The sequence below is a fragment of the Somniosus microcephalus genome, chromosome 2 (genome assembly GCF_052327205.1).
Source record: "Somniosus microcephalus isolate GS21.2 chromosome 2, FLI_Smic_1.0, whole genome shotgun sequence".
Lineage (NCBI taxonomy): Eukaryota > Metazoa > Chordata > Chondrichthyes > Squaliformes > Somniosidae > Somniosus > Somniosus microcephalus.
The window spans coordinates 382,493,476-382,518,999 of record NC_140988.1 but is presented as its reverse complement, the minus strand read 5'-3'; the positions used below and the strand labels follow the sequence as shown (position 1 = coordinate 382,518,999).

General features: G+C 47.9%; 1 protein-coding gene across 2 annotated transcripts in view; it reads right to left on the bottom strand.

The window, feature by feature from the left end:
- Positions 1-1,164: 1,164 nt before the first annotated feature.
- Positions 1,165-25,524, bottom strand: part of LOC147123796 (ventral anterior homeobox 2a-like) — a 93,430-nt gene continuing 69,070 nt past the window's right edge. Inside the window, exon 2 of one of the 2 annotated variants that reach the window (XM_085976145.1) lies at positions 1,165-2,854. In XM_085976145.1, coding sequence (XP_085832271.1) covers positions 2,405-2,854 — 450 coding nt within the window. In that variant the 3' untranslated portion in view covers positions 1,165-2,404. The remainder of the gene's footprint in view (positions 2,855-25,524) is intronic. The other variant, XR_015075081.1, reaches the window with a different exon arrangement.

Here is a 25,524-nt window from a genome sequence, read left to right as displayed (position 1 = left end):
AGGCGGCTCACCGCCACCTTCTCATGGGCAATTAGGGATGGGCAATAAATGCCGTCCTTGCCAGCAACACTCACATCCCATGAACGAATATAAAACAAGTTGTGGGATCAGTTACCTGGGAAGGACATTGAAATGGACAGGAGAGAATTAGCAGGGGGATTGAGGATTAGGTGGGGTTGATCTACAAAGGTTTATTCACCTCCTCCCCTCCACCCCCCGCCCATGTCCCCAAACACTCCGTGCAGGTGAAACAGCAGTGAAATCTCTCAAATCATGGGCACTGTCGAAAACCTTGGCTCTTCCGCGGTAATATCGCTGTTAAATTCCCCACTAAAAATTAGACCTAAAGGGATTTGGGGTAACGGGTTTTAACAACTAGACAAAGGTTATGGCCCTGAAAAACTAATTTTAATTTTGTGGAATTTTACATTTATGCATTTTAATAAAAATTAAAAATTTTAAGAAATTTAACATTTTTAAAATGTTCGAATAAAAGGAGCTTGCTCACTTCTTGGTTTGCTGTCTGTGAGGATTCTGCGTTTTGTTCTTTGTTGGGAATCCCCATTAACTTCAATTACGCGTCGGAAAATCCCAAATTCTCAACACAGAGATCGCTGTGCGAAGCTTACTTCGGGGCCAGCGAGTGAACACCTTTGTTTTGCCACTGACCGCAAATTCCAGGCCATCCGTGGTTTTATTGATCACCTGAAATGGCTGTGAACTTATTATTTGTTCACAGGATGTGGGCATCGCCAGTAAGAACAACATTTATTACCCATCAACTGACTGACTTGCTCGGCCATTTCAGTGTCAACCAGATTGCTGTGGGTCTGGAGTCATGTATAGGCCAGACCGGGTAAGGACGGCAGATTTCCTTCCCTAAAGGACATCAGTGAACCAAATGGAATTTTACAACAATCTGATGTTTTCACAGTTACCTTTACTGATGCTAGCTTTTTATTCCAGATTTATTTAAATTCCCCAGCTGCCGTGGTGGTAGGATTTGAACTCACTGTCGATCATTAGTCCAGGCCCTCTGGATTACTAGCCCAGTGACATTACCACTGTGCTGCCACTCCCGCTGTTGACACAGTTCATTCCAAAATCATGACAATGGAAAATCTAAAACAGGCAGCACAAGAAGAAATGCAACAAACCTTTTTGAATAAGTTATAATTTAATAAATGTCGTCAAGATTCTCAGTTTGGAGGTGGGTTCCCGGGGGTGGAGTGGGGGTGGGGGAAACGAGAAATCTCTTGAACCACCGAGCCCGCTTTTTGAAAGACGCGTTTCATTTCTTTTCAAATCTTTTTTCTCGTGAAAGCATTTCCGCAGAACATTGCTGAACTCCAGTGAGCCACGGCAGTGAAGCGACCCGATCCGAGGCAAGGAAGAGGAGTGAGCGAGAGAGACAGCCGATGTGTGTTTTGAAGAGGCGCGAAGCGTGCGAGGAAATGCAAGCCCTTGACAAACCTTCCTTCCCCCCACCCCCACGGGGGGGGACAGAATGATGTGAATGCCGTCATGGTCTAGTCAGTTAAGGCATGGGCCTGTCGCTCCGAGTCACGCAGACTCGAAGTGGCCCTGAATTCCAGTCCTCGTCCGTGCTGGGGTCCTCAATGCCCCTGAACTACAGAAGGGCATGGTGGGGTAGGGAAAGGTCAGTCAGGTTTTTCCCCCAATTCCTGATCACCCATCCAGTGACTCCAGAAAGGAACACAGAAAGGAGTGTGAGTCTCTCTTTGGGAAACACGATATGTGATAAGTGTAGCATGCTTGGGAGGAACAGGTGACTTTGGACCTATGGTTCCCAAAGCTGTGGGTTGCCTTCGCCGCATGTCTGGGTCTGTTGCAGACTCATTGACAGAGGTCGATTGATTGCTATAATTAGTCAACAACTCCCATTATCGTTGTATCAGGCGACTACCAGGATGGTAGAAGGCGAACTAGTTGGGATCTTGGTCTTAATTCGTCTAGCAATTCCTACGTTCAGACAGATACCTCGGGGCTTAAGGGCAAGCGGGCAGAGGGTCAGGGTGTGAGGAAGTGCTTTAGGACAGAGTTCAGGAGATATTTCTTCACACAGAGTGGCTGGAAGGAACACTGGAACCATTGAATAAACAGCGAGATGGCGGGTGTAACCTCCATTGAATTGACAATGGGACCCATTGACCTGACCCTTGACCTGTGAACCATATGGTGCCAACGCCTGGTAGTTGCTAAGAGAACTTAACAGATTTTATTTGGTTCCTCTCCACCGCCATTAGCCGCGCCATAAGAGTCGGAACTTGCACCAGAATCACCATCACTTCGACCGAACATTGTAAAAACTCAAACACAAGACGCAACAGCAAAGTGTTGACATAATCTGTTTTTTTTTCCCTCTCTTTCTCTCTGTCTCTCTCTATGAACTTGGCCTTTTCTCTGTGGCGCTCTCTTCCCTTTCCGTCCGTGTGTAAGGCGCGAACGCCGACGTTCCCACTCCGCAGCCGGTGGAGAGTTCGAGGTCACTGCCCAGCGCTGGGCTCGGGAAGTGCAGCGACGCGCCCATTTGTTGGGCCGCGGAGGTGGCCAGGGGAGGGACAGAGAGGCTGAAAGGGGCGGCGGAGAGCCCGGGCGAGCTGTTGCTGGAGGACACCAGGCTGCAGCCGTCGCCCGCTGGAGTTCCGAGAGGGCCGGGTCCTTGGGGGAGCAAACTTGGAGCTGGAGGGACAGCCAACAACCGCCCTTGTTCCAGGAGCCTCAGGATGTTACAGGTGGCGGCGGATTCCGAGGTGCCGGGGGAGCGGTTGTCACAGTCTCTGCTTTGATCTTTTTTCTGCTTCGTGCGTCTGTTCTGGAACCAGACTTTGACCTAAACCGCAAAAATATAAAATAAACAGAATCAGGGCGGTAACCAAATGTTAGACCGCAAACACTTTGCATTTATACAGCGCCTCATCAGACAAACAATTGACACCGAGCCACATGAGGAGAAATTAGGACAGGTGAGCAAAAGCTTGGTCAAAGAAGTAGGTTTTAAGGAGCGTCTGAAAGGAGGAGAGATAGAGAGGCGGAGAGGTTTGGGGAGGGGATTCCGGAGCTTAGGGCCCAGGCAGCTGAAGGCACGGCCGCCAATGGTGGAGCGATTATAATCGGGGATGCTTAAGAGGCCAGAATTAGAGGAGCGCAGAGATCTCGGAGTGTTGTGGGGCTGGAGGAGGTTACAGAGATAGGAAGGGGCGAGGTCATGGAGGGATTTGAAAACAAGGATGAGAATTTTAAATTACATAGGATATAGAGCACAGAAACAGGCCATTCGGCCCAGCCAGTCCATGCCGGCGCTTATGCTCCACTCGAGCCTCCTCCCGTCTTTCTTCATCTAACTCTATCAGCATAACCCTCTATTCCCTTCTCCCTCATATGCTTTTCTAGCCCCCCGCTTAAATGCATCGATACTGTTATCCGGAGATGAAGGGGTTGTCTTATGAGGAAAGGTTGAGCCGGTTGGGCCTTTACTCACTGGAGTTTAGAAGAATGAGAGGTGATCTTATTGAAACATATAAGATTCGGAAGGGGCTTGACAGGGTAGATGCAGGGAGGATGTTTCCCCCCGTGGGGGAATCTAGAACTAGGGGGCATAGTTTCAGAATAAGGAGGCACCCATTTAAACAGAGATGAGGAGGAATTTCTTCTCTGAGGGTTGTGAATCTTTGGAATTCTCTTCCCCAGAGAGCTGTGGAGGCTGGGTCATTGAATATATTTAAGGTGGAGATAGACAGAATTTTGAAAGGTGAGGGAGTGAAGGGTTATGGGGAGCGGGCAGGGAAGTGGAGCTGAGCCCAAGATCAGATCAACCATGATCTTATTGAATGGCGGAGCAGGCTCGAGGGGCCGAATGACCTACTCCTGCTCCTACGTCTTGTATGTTCTTATACGTTCTTATTAAGGTGTTGGTGGACTGGGAGTCAATGTAGGTCAGCGAGGACAGGGGGTGATGGGTGAACGGGACTTGGTGCGAGATCGGACACGGAAGTTTACGAAGGATATCTCTACACTCCAGTACTGAGGGAGCGCTGCACTGTCGGAGGCGCAGTCTTTCGGATGAGACGCTAAACCGAGGCCCCGTCTGCCCTCTCGGGTGAATGCGAAAGATCCCATGGCCACTATTACGAAGATTCTCCTCAACCACGTTTGGCTTTGAAGTGAATGTAAAGGAAATTGGGGCGGGGTGTATAATGTGCGGCTATTTCGACATCGCCCGTATTACACTAGCGCACATAGTTAAAATTACTCTCAATAAAAGGAGAGTTTTCATAGAATGATTGAAATTACAGCACAGGAGGAGACCATTCGGCCCCCAGTGCCAGTGCCAGTGTCAGTGCCGGCACTCTCTCCTGTATCCCCATTCCTCCCAGATCCTTTTATATTCTTCCTTTTCAAATATTGATCCCATTCCCTTTTAAGTGATGTTCTAGTCTCTTCCCTCAATAGCCACTTGTGGTGAAGCATTCCATGGTCCAATAGTCCTCAGTTCAAAAACCTTCTTTCTCCCTTCCACCTTGGTTCCTCCAGCGAGAATCCACGATCTCCATCCCCTTGTTCCCTCCTCGCTCACCAGTGAAAAGAATCTTACACTGTTTACCCACAGTAAAGTCCCCAGGTTTCTCTCACCCCTTTACTGGCTGCTCCTCTCTCGGCATCTCAATCCCTGCAACCCCCAGTCCCCAGTTTCTCTCTCTACCCCACCCCCATACACAATCCCCCAACTCCCAATCCCCAGTCCCTCTCTCTACCCCCAAGTCCCTGACCACCATTATCCAGTCCCCTTCTCTCTTCCCAAGCCCCCATCCCCTCATCCCCCCAATTCCCAATCCCCAGACTTCCTCTCCCTCCACCCAGAGTCCCAATTCCCCCGCTCCCCCACCGCCCATCCCTTGCCACCCACTCTTTACCCCCCTCCCCAGAGCCCCAATCCCCTGCCCCCGAGTTCTTGTTCACCCTCTCCCAACCCAGCTCCACCCCCTCCCCACTCCGTCTCTCTCTCTCTCCCTCTCTCAAAGTCCCGCCTGTTTTTTCCCACCAGCCAGTCCTATTTCCAGTCACCCGGCGGGGGAGGGGGGGGTGACAGCACCAATCCGAACGCTTTTCTGTGATGGTAGCCAGTGACACCACGGATCGGTGGAACATGAAGGAGCGAAGTTCTCCCGGGCGCCTTGCAGCCGTGTCCGGGAGACTCATCCCCCATTCTGGGAGACTCCCGGACAATCAGGTTTATAACGCAGTGCTGGACTAATAATCCAGGGAACGCAAATTCAAATCCCACCACGGCAGTTTGAGAATTTGAACTCATTCTAAAGAAAATTTGGAAATAAAAAGCTGGGCTCAGTAAAAGTGACCATGAAGAGGTCAGACTGTCTTGACAAAGGGTTTGACCTGAAACGTTGACTCTATTTTCTCTCCACGGATGTTGCCTGGCCTGCTGAGTTTTTCCAGCATTTTCTGTTGTTATTTCTGGTCTTAAAAACCCAGCTGGTTCTCTAATAGGGAAGGAAACCTGCCGTCCTTGCCCCGTCCGGGCCTACGTGTGACTTCAGTCCCACACCAACGTGGCTGACTCTCAACTGCCCTCTGAAGTGGTCTCGCAAGCCATTCAGTTCTATCAAAACTGTTACCAGCTGTTGAAGGCCCACCACCAACTTCTCAGGGCAACCAAGGATGGGCAATAAATGCCGGCCTTGCCAGCGACGCCCACATCCCCAGAATGAATGAAAACAAACTGAAGGCACACTCCTGGTATGGACACTAACTAAATATTCACACTATGTAACGTAACGTAATACACTCAAAGCATGCTAAATATACATAGAAACATAGAAGATAGGAGCAGGAGTAGGCCATTCGGCCCCTCGAGCCTGCTCCGCCATTCAATGAGATCATGGCTGATCATCCAAACTCAGTACCCTGTCCCTGCCTTCTCCCCATACCCCTTGATCCCTTTAGCTTTAAGAAATATATTTAACTCCTTCTTGAATATATTTAATGAATTGGCCTCCACTGCCTTCTGTGGTAGAGAATTCCACAGGTTCGCCACTCTCTGGGTGAAGAAATTCCTCCTCATCTCAGTCCTAAATGGCTTACCCCTTATCCTTAGACTGTGACCCCTGGTTCTGGACTCCCCGACCATCGGGAACATCCTTCCTGCATCTAGTCTCTCTAGTCCGGTTAGAATTTTATAAGTTTCAATGAGATACCCTCTCATTCTTCTCATACACACTATATCACATCAGAGCACAACAAACCCATCATCGCACCACCTTATAAATACACCACAAAGTCAACAACTTTTATTTATACTGCACCTTTAAAGTAGTAAAGCATCCCAAGGTGCTTCACAGGAGCGATTATCAAACAAAATTTGACACCGAGCCACATAAGGAGATATTAGGACAGGTGACCAAAAGCTAGGTCAAAGAGGTCGGTTTTAAGGAGCGTCTTAAAGGAGGAGAGACTGGCGGAGAGGTTTAGGGTGGGAATTCCAGAGCTTAGGGCCCAGGCATCAGAAGGCATGGCCATCAATGGTTGAGTGATTATAAACAGGGATGCTCAAGAGGTCAGGGTTAGAGGAGTGCAGAGATCTCAGGGTGGGGGGTTGTGAAGCTGAAGGAGATTACAGAGATAGGGCTGGATTTTCCCAGCGGAGGCGGGTCTGCGTTGGGTTAGTTGTTTGGCGGGTTCCAGTCCCGCTGCCGGTTTCAGCTGCACTGAGATAATGATTTTCATTTAACTGGGCTTATTAAGCCTGCTGTGGGTGTTACCCAGCCCGATCAGTGGGTTCGGGTCTGCTGCTCGCCTCTGCTGACGTCTTCGATTCAGCTGCATTTAAGGGGCCCATGCAGCCTTGTGGTTTTAGTAACTTTCTGATGCTCCCGAGTTCTATCTGTGCGAGATGACTGCTCCAAGTACCAAGGCTTCGCCCCGCTTTGATGATGACTCCCTCCGTGCTCTTGTGGAGGGAGTGAGAGGGCGCAATGAGGTAATATTCCCATCCTCTGGACGGAGGAAGCCTCCTCAGCAAACCAAGGCAGCCTGGCTGCAAATTGTTGAGGAGGTGAGCTCCAGGTCTTTGTGTGGTCGCATCTGGGTTCAGTGCAGGTAAAGGTTCAATGAACTGCTACGCTCAGCAAAAGTGAGAACAGGAAACTTTCTTTTATCCGGCACAGACGGGACCGATGTGGTGCCGGTTCATTAAAAATTCCGGATAACCGAACGCTATAGTAAAAGATACGGAGCTAAGAGCTCCGTATAAAGCAACAAACCCTGTTGCTTAGCAACGGGTTCAAAACAACGTCCACAAGTTGCAAGCGTCTCTGTAGCTTAGCAACAGCTGCAGCCACACCCTTGCACAGCAACACATGGAGCAAGGCAAGTAATAAAAGTTACCTGAACCTACTCCTGAATTTTGCCGGTTAACCGACATTTCCGGTTATTTAGAGGCCGGTTAATCGAAAGTTTCCTGTATCACATCACACTTACCCTCAATCTGCTTCCCATCTCCTCTCATCACCAGCACTCTGCATTGTCAACCTACTCCTGCACATCCCAACTTACCCTTACATCCCTTGCACCCTTAACCATCCCTCTCTCTCTGTACACAATCACATCACTATTCCACTATGCTGCCTTCACACTCGCTATCACTGTTATGCAATGACAACAACTAACAATGCACAGGGAGGGGCCTTGGTATTGGCACCTCACTCCATCTTTGTCTCCCTCTAAGCATCTACGCTATGGACTCTCTTCACTCACTCCAACATTCTCACTCAAACTCCACTTGTGTCCCTCACTGCAGGAAAAGAGAGCCTACAATAAGAGGGAGAGGGGGAGGACAGGAGGAGGGCCACCTTCCATGGCGCATTTAACCAACGCTGAGGAGGCTGCTATCGAGATCGATGGAGGTGCCGAGGAGCTGGAAGTGGGGGACGGAGAGACGGGCGCAGTAGAGCAAGCTGGTGACAGAATAGATTTGCAACCCACTCATTTAGATTTCATGAGTGACTGATATGGCATCTGATGTTCATACAGATTGAGTTATGATCTGCATAAGTTGATGTGCCTGCGACGTTAATATCACATGTCTAAACTCATGCCTTTACTCCCCCACAGGACCATCGAGAGCCCCCCTCCCCACTGTCCAGGAGGAAGAGCCGGACGACTCCTCAGAGGAAGCGACAGCCTCTGAGGGAGCAGCGTCACCAGAACTCAGCGCCCCCAGCACCAGTGCAGAAACGCACACCTCAGCGGGGACTTCGCGAGATAGAGTAGTGCTGTCATCTGGTGTATCACAGCTCACAAGTGACCATCAGCAGATGGTGGAGACAGGAACGGCAGTGGAGAGTCCTCGTCGGAGGTCGCAGGGTGCTCCTAGCTCTGTTCAGATGCATGTGGACCCTGTGCCTCTGGGGCCATCCAGAAAAAGAGCGGTGCTGGAACTTCAGGAATAAGTGCACGAGTCTCTGACAGGGTTTGCATCCAGGGTAACTGCGAGTGCGCAGAGAATGGAGGAGTCCATCTCAAACATGAGCAATGCCGTGGTGCACGCAGTGGCGAATATAGGTGCCACCATGGAAAGGATGGCAACCTCCATGGAGGACATAAATCGCCAGACACACGAGAACATGGTGACTCTTCTAAATAGATGGTCTGCTATGGAGGATAGATGGGCATCTATTGAGGAGAGACACCAGAGGTACATGGACGTCCCCATTATGAGGAATGTCAGCACAGAAATGGGACTTCATGGCCCTACTGATGTGCAGCAAGGTGCTCTCCAGCTACTTGCTAGCAGTGAAGTGCGGGTGACCCATGTAGGGATGTTGGTGGTCAACAACCAGGAAGTGTGAGCTCCTTTCCAAGCGCTCACACTCCCATGCCACTGTGGAGCCCTCGGTCAGAGCCTTTCATCTGCAGTGATGGTGGTGAGAGTGATAGGAACCCACAGTTTATTATACAGCTGCTCTATGGTGTGTAATGGAGGTCGTGCAAACACTCATTTCCATGTGCCAGCCACATGTGTTTGCTGCGTAAAGTTGCACAGCAGACCACAAAGATTCTGGAGACCCTGGCTGGTGTGTACTGTAGGGCTCCACAAGATCTGTCGAGGAATCTGATCGCATTTTGAGCAAGCCTATGGTTTGCTCTATGATAAGTCAGGTGGAAATCTGGCTCACACTGTAGCGCTCCTCAGCTTCGTTTGATGGCTTCCTCAATGGTGTCATTAGCCACTTTTTCAGGGGATAGCCCTTGTCTCCAAGGAGCCACCTGGAAAGTTGGTTTGGCGGATTGAAGAGTGGAGGCACAGTAGACTGGCGCAGGATGAAGGAGTCATGGCAACTGCCAGGGTACTTTGCACAAACATGCATAATGTTCTTCCTGTGGTTACACGCCAGCTGGACGTTAAGGGAGTGGAAGCCCTTGCGGTTCACAAATATAGCTGGGTTGTGATGGGGTGCCCCAATAGCCACATGTGTGTAGTCTACAATGCCCTGCACCCTTGGCAAGCCTGCCATATTTGCAAAGCCAACCGCACACGCGGTAACACTTGCTTCATCCGTGGAGAAATGGATGTAATTGTGCGCTTTTGCCAAGAGGGCATCGGTAACCTGCGTGATGCAAGTGTGTGCGGCTGACTGGGAGATGCCGCTGATGTCTGCTGTTGATCCCGAAGCAAAGAAATTGAGTGCGGTGGTGACTTTGACAGCCACTGGTAAGGGGTGTCCACCCGCTCCTCTGGGCTCCAGGTGTTGGTGCAGCATTGCGCAGATGTCAGCGACTACCTCTCGCGAAAGTCTAAGGCTCCTTTGGCACTGCTGCTCACTCATGTTGAGGAAGCTCATCCTCGGCCTGTAAACCCTGTGTTGGGGGTATCTCCTGCGGCAAGGTGCAGCCCTGCGCTGACACCCTCTGCCCTGTGCAGCATCAGGTGGCTGAGGAGGAGGATGGCGCTCCTGTTGTTGCTGCTGCTGTTGTGCCCAGTTCTGCTGCTGCTGCTGCTCTTCCTCCGATTCGGAGGACCAGGATGAGAGGATATAAATGGTTCCCATTCTGCTGCTATATATCTCAGTTGAGGAAGAGATGTTATAAGCGCTCAGTCAGTGTGGGGAGAGGTTATTCCAAGGTGGTCACAATGCATATGGATCTCAGATTAAACACTCACAAGCTCAATACACCTGCAAAATGTGTTCCAAAACCTCAAAACAGGAAGTTCTGCCATCTGAAAGTGAACTGATGTTGCAGGTCAGCTTCTATGCAGAAGGTGCAGCTGTCAACTATTCAGCTTGTTGCAATACCCAGCACAATCAGCTGGCGTGTTTGCCGAATGACGTGGAACACGCTGAAAATGGTGCAAAATGGAAAACGCCTCCCAAAGTAGGATTATCCCGGCAGTTATCAAGCTGTTAACTGCCTTAAGTGGCTCTCCCACTGCCGCTTGGTGTTTGGTCTGATTGGTACTCACAGGCCCGACACTCTGTAAATTAGCATGTATGTGGGATGCTGGCGAGTTCACAACCCGCTGCCAATCATTTTGATTTTAAATCCGGACCCACCTCCAAACCCGCCCTCTGATGACATGCATTACCTTTATTCCATAGAAACATAGAAGATAGGAGCAGGAGTAGGCCATTCGGCCCCTCGAGCCTGCCCCGCCATTCAATGAGATCATGGCTGATCATCCAAATTCAGTACCCTGTCCCTGCCTTCTCCCCATATCCCTTGATCCCTTTAGCCTTAAGAAATATATCCAACTCTTTCTTGAATATATTTAATGAACTGGCCTCCATCGCCCTCTGTGGCAGAGAATTCCACAGGTTCACCACTCTCTGGGTGAAGAAATTCCTCCTCATTTCAGTCCTAAATGGCTTACCCCTTATCCTTAGACTATGACCCCTGGTTCTGGACTCCCCGGCCATCAGAAACATCCTTCCTGCATCTAGTCTGTCCAGACCTGACAGAATTTTATAGGTTTCGATGAGATCCCCTCTCAATCTTCTAAACTCCAGTGAGTATAAGCCCAATTGACACAATCTCTCCTCGTACGTCATTCCTGCCATCCCAGGTATCAGCCTGGTGAGTCTTCACTGCACTCCCTCCATGGCAAGAACGTCCTTCCTCAGGTAAGGTGACCAAAACTGCACACAATACTCAAGGTGCGGTCTCACCGAGGCCCTGTACAACTGCAGCAAGACATCCTTGTTCTTGTACTCGAACTCTCTTGCTACGAAGGCCAACATACCATTTGCCTTCTTAACCGCCTGCTGCACCTGCATGCTTACCTTCAGCGACTGGTGCACAAGAACACCCAGGTCTCTTTGCACTTCCCCTTCTCCCAATCTATTGTCATTCAAATAATAATCTGCATTCCTGTTTTTGCCACCAAAGTGGATAACCTCACATTTATCCACATTATAGTGCATTTGCCATGTTTCTGCCCAATCACCCAACATGTCCAAATCATCCTGGAGTTTCATGACATCCTCCTCACAGCATATCCTCCCACCCAGCTTTGTGTCGTCTGCAAATTTGGAGATATTACATCCAATTCCCTCGTCCAGATCATTAATATATATTGTGAACAGCTGGGGTCCTAGGACCGATCCTTGCAGTACCCCACTAGTCACTGCCTGCCACTCGGAAAACGACCCGTTTATTCCAACTCTTTGCTTTCTGTCCGCCAACCAGTTCTCTATCCAAGTCAATACCTTGCCCCCAATCCCATGTGCCTTAATTTTGCACGCTAATCTCTTATGCGGGACCTTATCGAAAGCCTTCTGAAAGTCCAAATACACCACATCCACTGGTTCTCCCGTATCTATTTTACCAGTTACATCCTCAAAAAATTCCAGTAGATTAATCAAGCATGATTTACCTTTTGTAAATCCATGTTGACTTTGTCCGATCCTGTCACTGCTTTCCAAGTGCTCTGCTATTACATCTTTTATAATGGACTCTAGCATTTTCCCCACTACCGATGTCAGGCTTACCGGTCTATAATTCCCCGCTTTTTCTCTACCACCTTTTTTGAACAGTGGGGTAACATTAGCTACCCTCCAATCCATGGGTACTGTTCCAGAGTCTATCGAGTTCTGGAAGATGACCAGCAATGCATCTACTATTTCTAGGGCCACTTCCTTAAGTACCCTGGGATGTAGATTATCAGGCCCTGGGGATTTATCGGCCCTCAGTCCCATCAATTTTCCTAACACCATTTCCCTACAAATACTGATTTCTTTCAGTTCCACCCTTTCATCAGTCTAGCTCGGGTCGTTAAAATCACCCAGTGTCACTGCCCTGTTGTTCTTACATGTCTCTCTGAACTATCTCGCCCTCGATCTCACCCACACTGGTCTGTAATGTACGTCATGACTTTTACCATTTTTCTTGCTATTTCTTAATTCTATCCATATAGATTCTATCTTAATGCAACCTCTTAGGTCATCCTTAAGTTGTAAAGCGGTGATAGACTCATTCACTAATAATGCCACCCCACTCCCCTCACCCTCTGAAAATCTTAAAAACAGGACATTAAGCTCCCAGTCCTGTAGAAACCCAAGACACATTCCCGTTATAAATATTGTTCTTTTCCCTCCATGGTTATTAATGCTTTTAACTCTCCAATTTGTTTTGAATACTTTGTGCCTTCACATATATACCACTCAACCCAGACGCCAATTTTTTGGAACATTGACCATTATATCGCTTCCCTGGTTTTCTCATTTAATACTTGAATGGGATGTGGGCATCGCTGGCAAGGCCAGCATTTATTGCCCATCCCTAATTGCCCTCGAGAAGGTGGTGGTGTGTGACTTGGAGGGGAACTTGGAGGTGGTGGTGTTCCCATGCGCCTGTTGCCCTTGTCCTTCTAGGTGGGAGAGGTCGCGGGTTTGGGAGGTGCTGCCGAAGAAGCCTTGGCGAGTTGCTGCAGTGCATCTTGTAGATGGTACACACTGCAGCCACGGTACGCCGGTGGTGGAGGGAGTGAATGTTTAAGGTGGTGGATGGGGTGCCAATCAAGCGGGCTGCTTTGTCCTGGATGGTGTCGAGCTTCTTGAGTGTTGTTGGAGCTGCACTCATCCAGGCAAGTGGAAAGTATTCCATCACACTCCTTACTTGTGCCTTGTAGATGGTGGAAAGGCTTTGGGGAGTCAGGAGGTAAGACACTCGCCGCAGAATACCCAGCCTCTGGCCTGCTCTTGTTGCCACAGTATTTATGTGGCTGGTCCAGTTAAGTTCCTAGTCAATTCCCAACAAGTACATCAAAACCCCACTAAAGTTCACTAAGAAATACAGAACAGTAAACCAACAAACTCAAACACGTACAACCTACCAAAATACGTCCATCAAATGCAACAAGGAACCAAACAAAATACGCCAAGAATCCATTAAAAATACACCAACAAACCCAGCAGATTATACTAAACAAATCAAAATATACCAACAAATCCGTCAAAAAACAGCAACTGAAATATAGCAACAAGTTTATTAAATGCAGCGACAAACCACAATGATTACAGGGAAAAGCAGATAACAAATGCATCGAGATATCCCAATAAACACATTGGCCTGGAGTTTGCAGTCCTGATGACAATGAACTGGCAGCGTTCGCGGTCATTTCACCTTTGAAACTGACCGCAAATTTGGGATTTAGCGCATGCTCAGACTAATGCGGAAATCTTAAAGTTGCGGACTGTCATTGACCGCTCCAACACAGGCTACGCTGTGCCACCCTCACCCCGGACCTCCCCTCCCCCACCACCCACCAAGCTGGCAATCAGTGAAATCTCTCAGATCAGGGAAACTGACTAAATCTTCGGTTCTTCCACGGTAAATACGCTGTTAAATTCACCACTATAAGTTAGATCCAAAGGGATTAGATGTAACTGGGGTTTTAACAGCGTATTGACTGCTAAACAGCGGCACTAAAGCATGGCGAAGAAGCACTACTGGCGCGAATTCATGAACTCATTTCTCTTATCTGGAAGGAGGAGAGCATGCCAGGGGATCTCAGAGACGCCGTAATTGTGACCATTTTCAAGAAAGGTGACAAGTCCGATTGCGGTAATTACAGAGGAGTTTCCCTGCTGTCTGCCACAGGGAAAGTCATCGCAAGAATCCTCCTCAATCGCCTTCTCCCAGTGGCCGAAGAGCTCCTCCCACAGTCGCAATGTGGATTCCGCCCACTAAGGGACACAATGGACATGATCTTCACCACACGTCAATTACAAGAGAAATGCAGGGAACCGCACCAACCGCTATACATGGCCTTCTTTGATCTCACAAAGGCCTTCGACACTGTCAACTGTGAGGGATTATGGAGTGTCCTCCTCAAATTCGGCTGCCCTAAGAAGTTTGTTACCATCCTCCGCCTGCTTCACGATGACATGCAAGCCGTGATCCTGACCAACGGTTCCACCACAGACCCAATTCACGTATGAACCGGGGTCAAGCAAGGCTGTGTCATCGCACCAACACTCTTCTCGATCTTCCTTGCTGCAATGCTCCATCTCACCCTCAGTAAGCTCCCCGCTGGAGTGGAGATAATTTACAGAACAAACAGGAAACTGTTCAACCTCCATTGCCTCCAGGCCAGATCCAAGGTCGTCCCATCCTCTGTCGTCGAATTACAGTATGCAGACGACGCTTGCGTCTGCGTTCACTCGGAGGTCGAACTCGAAACCATCGTCAACCAAAGCGTACGAGAGCATGGGCCTTACACTAAACATCCGTAAGACAAAGGGCCTCTACCAACCTGCCCCTGCTACACAGTACTGCCCCCCGATTATCAAAATCCACGACAAGGCCTTGGACAACGTGGACCACTTTCCATACCTCGGGAGCCTACTGTCAACAAGGGCAGACGTCGATGATGAAGTCCAACACCACCTTCATGTGCCAGTGCAGCCTTCGGTCACCTGAGGAAGAAAGTGTTTGAAGACCAGGACCTCAAACCCGGCACTAAGCTCATGGTCTACAGAGCAGCAGTGATACCCGCCCTGCTGTATGCCTCAAAGACATGGACCATGTACAGCAGCCACCTCAAAGCACTGGAGAGGGACCACCAACGCTGCCTCTGCAAGATCCTGCAAATCCACTGACAGGATAGGCGCACCAACGTCAGTGTTCTTGCTCAGGCCAACATCCCCAGCATCGAAGCTTTGACCATGCTCAATCGGCTCCGATGGACGGGTCACATTGTCCGCATGCCCGATACGAAACTCCCAAAACAAGCGCTCTACTCAGAGCTCCTGCACAGCAAGACAGCCCCAGGTGGGCAGAGGAAACGCTTCAAGGACACCCTCAAAGCCTCCTTGAAAAAGTGTAACATCCCCACTGACACCTGGGAATCCCTGGCCCAAGACTGCCCAAAGTGGAGGAGAAGCATCCAGGAAGGCGCCGAACACCTTGAGTCTCTTCGCCGGGAGCAAGCGGAAGCCAAGCGCAGGCAGCGCAAGGAGCGCACGTCAACCCAAGCACCCCACCCACCCGTCCCTTCAACCACCGTCTGCCCCACCTGTGACAGAGACTGTAGGTCCCACATTGGACTCATCAGTCACCTGAGAACTCATTTTTAATGTGGAAGCAAGTCATCCTCGGTTCCAAGGGACTGCCAAAGAAGAGAAGACTGCTAAACAAAGGTTATGGCCCTGAAAAACTAATTTTAATTTTATGCAGTGTGAAATTTAACCATTTTAAAATTAAAGGAGGAAAAATTCGGTATCGCCCCATTTGGGGCGCTATTATTGGCGGAGCGCAGTTTAGCGCCTGGTGCTAATTATCGCCTCCGACAGCAAACTTGGCTTCTATCGCCCCTGGAGGTGATTGGAGCGCTGAATCAGGCGCTACACACCTCTCTTAAGGCGCTAAGGCCGAGGAGCGAGGCGCTACCTCACAGCGCTGGCGAAGCTCATGTGATTTCAGTCAGCAATGGAACACAGACACACTGGCACCGTCCAATTCTTAAAGGGGAGTTCTGACGAATGGTCATCGACCTGAAACGTTAAACCTGTTTCTCTCTTCACAGAGGCTGCTTGACCAGCCGAGTTTCTCCTGCATTTTCTGCTTTTATCTTAAAGAGGAGGGTTGATCTTGCTCTCCATCCACATCCTGTTCATTGCAGCCTTGAATCTCGGCCTGAATCTCAGCCTGGAGAGACCTGTACATCAAATCTGCTGGAAAGAACAATGGAGAGGACCAGGGAAAGAGCTCAGAGTGCAGACCCCACAGTCTCTTCTAAATCGATGAAGGGCAAATCAAAACCAACCTGCAAAGTGCTGCTCAGTACCCAAAACTCCTTCACACAGCGTTGAATCTCTCCAGAAGTCTCTCTCTCTCTCTCTCTCAGAATGTGTGGTGCAAAAATGTCACCGACAAAAAAAGGCAGGAAGCGGTCGCCTTTAAATAGCGCTCCCCCAGTCCCTTTCTGACAGCAAAACGCTCCCCTCAACCTGTCGTTGCTAGTGGCAGGCGGTAAGGCAGGGGGCGCCACTCAATATCCGGTCCGGGGCGCTAACAGGGCGTTGCGCACTCGACTGATGTCACAATCTGTCGGCGCAGGAGATCATGGCGGTAGTGTTTAGCGCTGCCGCAAAATGTCTAGTTAATTTCGCGAGCGGCGCAGATATCGCTGTGCCCGGGCACTAGTTGCTTTGCGCCCCACTTGGTGCTAACGGGAGGCGCAAACAACTGAAATTTTCCCCCAAAATGTTTAAGAAACTTAAAAAAATTGTTCATCTTTTTTTAAAGTTTGTTCATCTTTATTTCAGGTTTGACTTTTCCCCATGTGAGAGCCCCAATCTTTGTTTTGCTCTCTAACATTTTTTAAATGTTAGAATTTTAAGAGCTTACTCACTTCCTGCTTTGCTGTCTGTGAGAATTCTGCCTTTTGATTGGCTGCTTAGACAGCCTGTTGACGTCACAGCGGCTCGCACTATGGGATTCCCACTATGCTACACTGATTTGAATTGCGTGACGGAAAGCCGGAACTTCTCGACAGAGATCGCGAGATCTTTGTGCGAAGCTTTCTCCGGGGCCAGCAACAAACACCTTCGCTTCGCCGCCGACCGCAAATTCCGGGGCACAGACAAGTATCATAAATCCACGAAAATAAATAAATGATCACTAATACGTGCAACAACACACCCCAATTGGAGCAACAAACCAACAGAAATAAACCATTAAAATCCAAATAACTTGTCAAAATAGACCAAGAAACCAGCAAACCTACACCAGTACCCTGTGAAAATACACCTTCAAAATACAACAACCCACAGAAATACACCAATACGCCATCAAAATACGCCACAAATTCATCAAAATACCCACAGAAATATACCAGTTGACGTAATAAAACTCACTACGGACTTGGTTTGAGCATAAAGCAAGGCTTTAATCAACTTGTTTCAGAACATGGAGGTCTAGTTATACTTCACTAGTTCCTTGTCTTACAAAATGTCCCTGGAAAGCTGGGCCCACGCCCGAGTATTTATACTCCTTGGACGGCGCCACCAGCTGGCCGTCCAGTGTTATTTCATGAGTAGTTTCTTGATAAATGATGAGATTTATAACACCAGTCATGTCAAAATACAAGTAACTGTACTATATATGATCAAACTGATCAAAGTATAACATAGCCATCAAAATAACTCAAGAATCCCATATACACACACCGCAACAAACTCCTCACAATACACCACAAAAAACCAACATAATTCACCAACATGCCAATGGAAATACATAACCAGTCCCAGCCAATTGATCAGCAAAACCACAAAAGTACATAAAAATAAAGTTACAAAATACAACAAACCCACCAATGAATCCATCAAAACACACCAATAAATCTAATCCCAATGGAGTGACAACTCAATGTAAATACACCAATAAGACACATAAATAAACACCCTCAACCCTCCAAAAATACACGAAAAAACACCAACAAAACCATAGAATACATCAAACCAATGACGATACGCCGAACACAATACACCAAGAAATGCAACATCTTTAAAGTAATATAACGGGTCGGAGTGTGCTGTGAACGGTGAATGAACAGCACCAGGCATTGGTTAGACTTGCACTAGTCCAGTTTCCATGGGGTTGTGCACTGGAAGTTGCTATAAGTGGGATATCCGAACAGCGCATCGCCCTCCACAACTGCGACTTGTGTCAACAGGGCAAGCAACTGTGTACTTCCTTAAGCTGTCAGTTTGAAAAATCATTAATGAGCAGCGTAGAGTCTGAACCAGGAACGTAAGTTACAGGCCTGGAGTTTCCAAAAGTAAAAGCTGCCATGAACTAGTGCAATTGGGCAGCACATTAGAACTGGCCCTTCCTTCTTAGGGAGCAAGTTTTTGACTAATGTAGTGGCGCTTCTTAGTTTCCAAACAGGCAGCCACTGAGCTGTGGGGTTTTTAACAACGAGTAGACGCGTGTCGAAGTAAAACGTTCCCAAACGTAGCTTTGTCTTTTAAACTGTTTACTATAACACTTAACAAACGGAATTACAAAGCAAACACGTATAAACGAACACGGTCAAAAACTGTACTGCTCCAAACCTCACAACTTCTGCCTCCTTCAACCACGTGCAGTTTAAACTGTAAAATGGCTGCACCCATGTGTGGCTTAGGGACTGTTCCATTGTGGCAAGAATGAAGGGGGTGTCTCGGACTATACTACTGGAGCAAGAAAATAGGGGGTTTCTTAATACAATAAGTCGGTCAGGTAAATTAACTGTATTATGCCATTTAACCACTATTTTAAAGTATTTTCTTAAGCTTTTATGGCTCTTACACATAGATTTTATAAAAATATAACAAACCCAACAGAACTCAACAAAATACAACATAAGAACGTAAAAAACAGGAGCAGGAGTAGGCCATTCGGCCCCTGGAGCCTGCTTCACCATGCAATAAGATCATGGCGGATCTGATCTTGGCCTCAACTCCACTTTCCCGCCAGCTCCCCATAACCCATGACTCCCGTGTAACTCAAATGTCTGTCTATCTCTGCCTTGAATATATTCAATGACTCCACCTCCACAGCTCTCTGGGGTAGAGAATTCCAAAGATTCATGACCTTTTGAGAGAGGAAATTCCTCCTCATCGCCGTCTTAAATGGGCGACCCCTTATCCTGAAACTATGCCCCCTCATTCTAGATTCCCCCACGAGGGTAAACATCTTCCCAGCATCTACCCTGTCGAGCCCCCTCAGAATCTTATATGTTTCAATAAGATCCCCTCTCATTCTTCTAAACTCCAATGAGTGTCGGCCCAGCCTGCTCAACCTTTCTTCATAAGACAACCCCTTCATCCCAGGAATCAACCTCGTGAACCTTCTCTGAACTGTCTCCAATGCAAGTATATCCCTCCTTAAATAAGGAGACCAAAACTGTATGCAATACTCCAGGTGTGGTCTCACCAACGCCCTGTACAGTTATAGCAAGACTTCCCTACTTTTATACTCCATCCCCCTTGCAACAAAGGCCAACATTCCACTTGCCTTCCTAATTAATTGCTGTACCTGCATGCTAACTTTTGTGTTTCATGTATGAGGACCCACAGATCCCTCTGTACCGCAGCATTATGTAGTCTCTCTCCATTTAAATAATAATTTGCTTTTTGTTTTTCCTATCAAAGTGGATAACCTCACATTTTCCCACATTATACTTCATCTGCCAAATTTTTGTCCACTCACTTAAACTATCTATATCCCTTTGCAGACTCTGTGTGTCCTCCTCACAACTTGCTTTCCCACCTATCTTTGTATCATCAGCAAATTTGGCTACATTACACTCGGTCCCTTCATCCAAGTCATTAATATAGATTGTAAATAGTTCAGGCCCCAGCACTGATTCCTGTGGCACCCCACTAGTTACAGATTGTCAACCTGAAAATGACCCATTTATTCCAACTCTCTGTTTTCTGTTAGTTAGCCAATCCTCTATCGAATCTAATATATTACCCCCAACACCGTGAGCTCTTATCTTGTGCAACCTTTTATGTGGCACCTTATCGAATGCCTTCTGGAAATCCAAATACACTAAATCTACTGGCTCCCCTTTATCCACCCTACTCATTACATCCTCAAAGAACTCTAGTAAATCTGTCCAACACAATTTCCCTTTCATAAAATCATGCTGACTCTGCTTGACTGTATTATGATTTTCTAAATGTATGAGAGATTGGGTCGATTGGGCTTATACTCGCTGGAGTTTAGAAGAATGAGAGGGGATCTCATTGAAATTTATAAAATTCTGACAGGACTGGACAGACTAGATGCAGGAAGGATGTTCCTGATGGTCGGGGAGTCCAGAACCAGGGGTCACAGTCTAAGGCTAAGGGGTAAGCCATTTAGGACAGAAATTAGGAGGAATTTCTTCACCCAGGGAGTGGTGAACCTGTGGAATTCTCTACCCCACAGAAGGCAGTAGAGGCCAATTCATTAAATATATTCAAGAAGGATTTGGATATATTTCTTAAGGCTAAAGGGATCAAGGGATATGGGGAGAAAGCAGGGACAGGGTACTGAATTTGGATGATCAGCCATGATCTCATTGAATGGTGGAGCAGGCTTGAGGGGCCAAATGGCCTACTCCTGCTCCTATCTTCTATGTTTCTTGTGTTTCTATGTTTCTATGTTTCTATGTTTCTATGTTTCTTCCTTAATAATGGATTCCAGCACTTTCCCAATGACAGATGTTAGGCTAACTGGCATTTAGTTTCCTACTTTCTGTTTCCCTCCTTTCTTGAATAGGGGCGTTACATTTACGGTTTTCCAATCCGCTGGGGCCTCTCCAGAATCCAGGGAATTTTGGTAGATTGCAAACAACGCATCCACTATCTCTGCAGCCACTTCTTTTAAGACCCTAGGATGTAGGCCATCAGGTCCAGTGAACTTGTCAGCCTTTAGTCTCATTACTTTGCCGAGTACTTTTTCTCTAGTGATAGTGATTGTTTTAAGTTCCTCCCTCCCTATAGCACCTTGATTATCAATTATTATTGGGATGCTTAGTGTCTTCTACCGTGAAGACCGATACAAAATATTTGTTCAAAGTCTCTGCCATTTCCCTGTTTCCCATTATTAATTCCACAGTTTCATCCTCTAGGGGACTAACGTTTACTTTAGCTACTCACTTCCTTTTTTATATACCTGTAGAAGCTCTTACTGTCTGTTTTTATATTTCTTGCTAGTTTACTCTCATAATCTATTATTTTTTTAGCCATCCTTTGCTGGTTTCTAAAAATTTCCCAATCCTCTGGCCTACCACTAATCTTCGCATCATTGTATGCCTTTTCTTTCAATTTGATACCATCCTTAACTTCCTTAGTTAGCCACAGATGATTCATCCTTCTCATAGAGTCTTTATTTCTCACTGGAATAAACCTTTGCTGAGATTTATGAAATATCTCCTTAAATGTCTGCCACTGCTTATCTACCGTCTTACCCTTTAATCTATTTTCCCAGTCCACTTTAGCTAACTCTGTCTTCATACCTTTGCAATTGCCTTTATTTAAGTTTAGGACACTAGTTTCAGACCCAAGTTTCTCACCCTCAAACTGAATTTGAAATTCTACCATGCTATGATCACTCTTCCCTAGGGGATCCTTTACTATGAGATCATTAATTAATCCTGTCTCATTACACATTACCAGATCTAAAATTGCCTTTTCCCTGGTTGGTTCCACAATGTATTGTTGTAAGAAACCATCCAGAATACATTCTGTGAACTCGCCCTCAAGGCTACTTTTGCCAATTTGATTTGTCCAATATATATGAAGATTGAAATCGCCCATGGTTATCGCAGTACCTTTCTTACAAGCCCCTAATATTTCTTGATTTATACTCTGTCCTACAGTGTAGCTACTGTTAGGGGTCCTATAGACTACTCCCACCAGTGACTTCTTTCCCTTACTATTTCTTATCTCCACCCAAACTGATTCTACATCTTGATCTTCTGAGCCAATATCATTTCTCACCACTGCACTGATCTCATCCTTCATTAACAGAGCTACCCCACCTCCTTTTCCTTTCTGTCTATCCTTCTGAAATGTCAAATACCCCTGAATTTTCAGTTCCCAGCCTTGGTCACCTTGCAGCCACATCTCCGTAATGGCTATCAGATCATACCCATTCATTTCTATTTGTGCCGTCAACTTATCTATCCTGTTATGAATGCTGCGTGCATTCAGATAAAGTGCCTTTAATTTTGTCTTTTTACCATTTTTCCTTACTCTAACTCTATTTGCTGGTGCTCTCTTATGTTTGTACGCTCTGTCTCTTCCTGTCACACTCTGGTTCTCATTACCCCTATCGCTACCCTGCAATATTGCCTTCTCCTTTCTCTTTGACTTTCTAAATTCCCTTTCAACTAAAACCTCCCCCCCACTATTTGGTTTAAAGCCCTATCTACTGCCCTAGTTATTCGATTTGCCAGGACATTGGTTCCAGCCTGGTTCAAGTGAAGCCCGTTCCAACGGAATAGCTCCCTTTTTCCCCAGTACTGGTGCCAGTGCCCCATGAATCGAAACCCATTTCGCCCACACCAGTCTTTGAGCCACGCATTCAACTCTGATCTTATTGGCCCTATGCCAATTTGCTCATGGCTCAGGTAGTAACCCAAAGATTATTACCTTTTTGTGGTTCTGCTTTTTAATTTGGCCCCTAGCTGCTCATACTCCCTGAGCAGAACCTCTTTCTTAGTCCTACCTATGTCGTTGGTACCTATGTGGACCATGACAACTGGATCCTTCCCCTCCCACTCCAAGTTCCTCTCCAGCCCCGAGGAGATGTCCTTAACCCTGGCAGGCAACACAGTCTTCGGGATTCCCGCTCTCGGCTGCAGAGAACAGTATCTATCCTCCTAAGTATACTGTCCCCTACCACTACTAAATTCCTTTTTACTCCCCCAACTTGAACAGCCCCCTGTACCATGGTGCTGTGGTCAGTTTGCTCATCCTCCCTGCAGTCCCTGCTCTCGTCCACACAGGCTGCAAGAACCTCGTATCTGTTGGACAAGTGCAAGGGCTGAGGCTCCTCCAATGCTACCCTCTGGATCCCCATACCTGCCTCACTTGTAGTCACACACTCCTGTCCCTGAACACGGGCCAAATCTGAAGTACTTAACCTAAGGGGTATGACTGCCTCCTGGAACAGTGTCCAGGTAACTTTCTCCCTCCCTGATGTATCGCAGTGTCCGAAGCTCAGACTCCAGCTCATCAACTCTGAGCCAAAGTTCCTCGAGCTGCAGACACTTACTGCAGATGTGGTTTTCCTGGATCACGCTGGGGTCCACCGGCTCCCACATGCTTCACCTGCAACACATCACCTGCCCTGCCATCTCCATTGTATTTTATTTAATTAATTAGGTTTTCAAGTTTTGGAATATCACTCAATTGTCTATATATAGTTTTTAATCTATAATCACGGCTCTTATAAAATACACCAAACCCAACAAAATATAACAGAACCCAACAAAATACAACAGAACCCAACAAAATATAACAGAACCCAACAAAATATAACAGAACCCAACAAAACCCAACAAAATGTAACAAGCAGCTAACATAAACGGGAATCCAAAAGTCTTCTATAGGCATATAAATAGTAAACGGGTAGTAAGAGGAGGGGTGGGGCTAATTAGGGACCAAAATGGAGACCGACACATGGAGGCAGAGGGCATGGCTGAGGTATTAAATGAGTACTTTGCATCTGTCTTTACCAAGGAAGAGGATGCTGCCAAAGTCATAGTGAAAGAGGAGGTAGTGGACATACTGGATGGGATAAAACGTGATAAGGAGCAGGAACTAGAAAGGCTAGCTTGTAGCGGTTCGTGTAGATCGCCACTAAATAAGAGAGTTTGACTTCGACAAACTATTAACAAGTTGTTTATTTACAGGAACAGGCTAATTACAGCAGGTAAGATAGCAGGTAAGATGGCTGACTGTAGGAGCACCGTGGTGTAGGTCTTGTCCCAGCGGGGACTCCACGAGGACTGAGTTCGCAGTCCTGTGGGGAGCGTGATGACGTCATCGCGTTTGTGTTGTGACGTCATCACGTTGTTCGCGTTTCCCGCGCTTAGGGCGTCACGTGATGCGCGTCGTTGCATCGCTGGCCATTGAGGCCGAAGTCGGGAGGCCGGGCTGTGCCGATGCTTGCCGCGGGAGCGGAAGATCGCGTCGCTCTCGTCGGCTGGCCGTTGAGGCCGAAGACGCTAGGCCGGGCTGTGCCGGCGCACGCACATCACGTCGTACGTGACGTGACGTCAGCGCGCTAGGGCGCGTCTTAAAGGGGCAATGGCCCCAACAGGTAAGTTAAAAGGGCAACGGCCCCAAAAGGTAAGTTAAAGGGAATTATGTGTCTTTATGTAAAGTACAACCGGTGGTACCGCCACAAGTTGTACTTAAAGTAGTTAAGACACCAGGACCAGATGGGATGGCTAACAAGAGAGGTTAAAGATAGTATGGGGGAAAAATTGGGTGAGTAGCGCCACCTGTTAGCGCCTAAAGAGGCAGTCAGTGGCTGTAGCGCCACTGGCTGCACCTCCCGCGATATTCAGCAGGGGCGCTAATGGTGGCGTTAGCCTTTTGCGCTGCGCCGCCACCGATGACGTCATCGGTGTGCGCAGCGCCCCATTCGCGCCCCGATCGTGATATTTGGTAGCGAACGCCACTGTAGCGCCGTTCGCTACCCGCGCCCGGTTCACGGGGCCTTGCTGCGCCGGCAGAGGTGCAAGTTAAGGTGGAGGTGCGGGGCAGCCGCTTTTTCGGCGGCCACCTGCCAGCACCTCCGTCCCCGGCCTCCTAACCCCGCCCCTGCAGCATTGCCGGCTGTTTCCCGAGAGCCCGGCACTTCTCCTTGGTGCCGGGCTCTTTTGCCGGCACTCGCGATCGGGGCTCACGCTGTTGCAGGCCCCTCCCCCTTAACAGTGGGAGGAAGGCCTGCAGTACCGCAGCGTGCCGTGCCGCAGCGGGGGCACTGCGGCACGTAGCGCTGCGACATTCACTTTCAGCGCCCTAAGAGGGACGCGGAGCGCCTCGAGCCGCGCCCTGTCTCCCTCTAGGGGCACTTCAACTGAATTTGCGGTGATCGCTAATGCGGCGATCACGGCGCAAATTCCAGCGCCCAGGCGAACTTTGCGCCGCTCGGGCGCCTCAGGCCAATTTCTAGGCCTATAAGTTCAAAGGAAGAGGCTTATAATGCTGCCAAAAGGAGCAGCAAGACTGAGGATTGGGAGGATTTTAGAATTCAGCAAAGGAGGACCAAGAAATTGATTTTAAAAAAGGGGAAATAGAATATGAGAGTAAACTAGTGAGAGACATTGTAAAAAATTGAAACAGATTGTAAAAGCTTCTATAGGTATGTAAAAAGGGAAAGATTAACAAAAGTAAATGTGGGTCCCTTACAGGCTGAGACAGGAGAAATTATAATGGGGAATAAGGAAATAGCAGAGAAATTAAACAAATACTTTGAGCTGGATTTTCCAAGCCC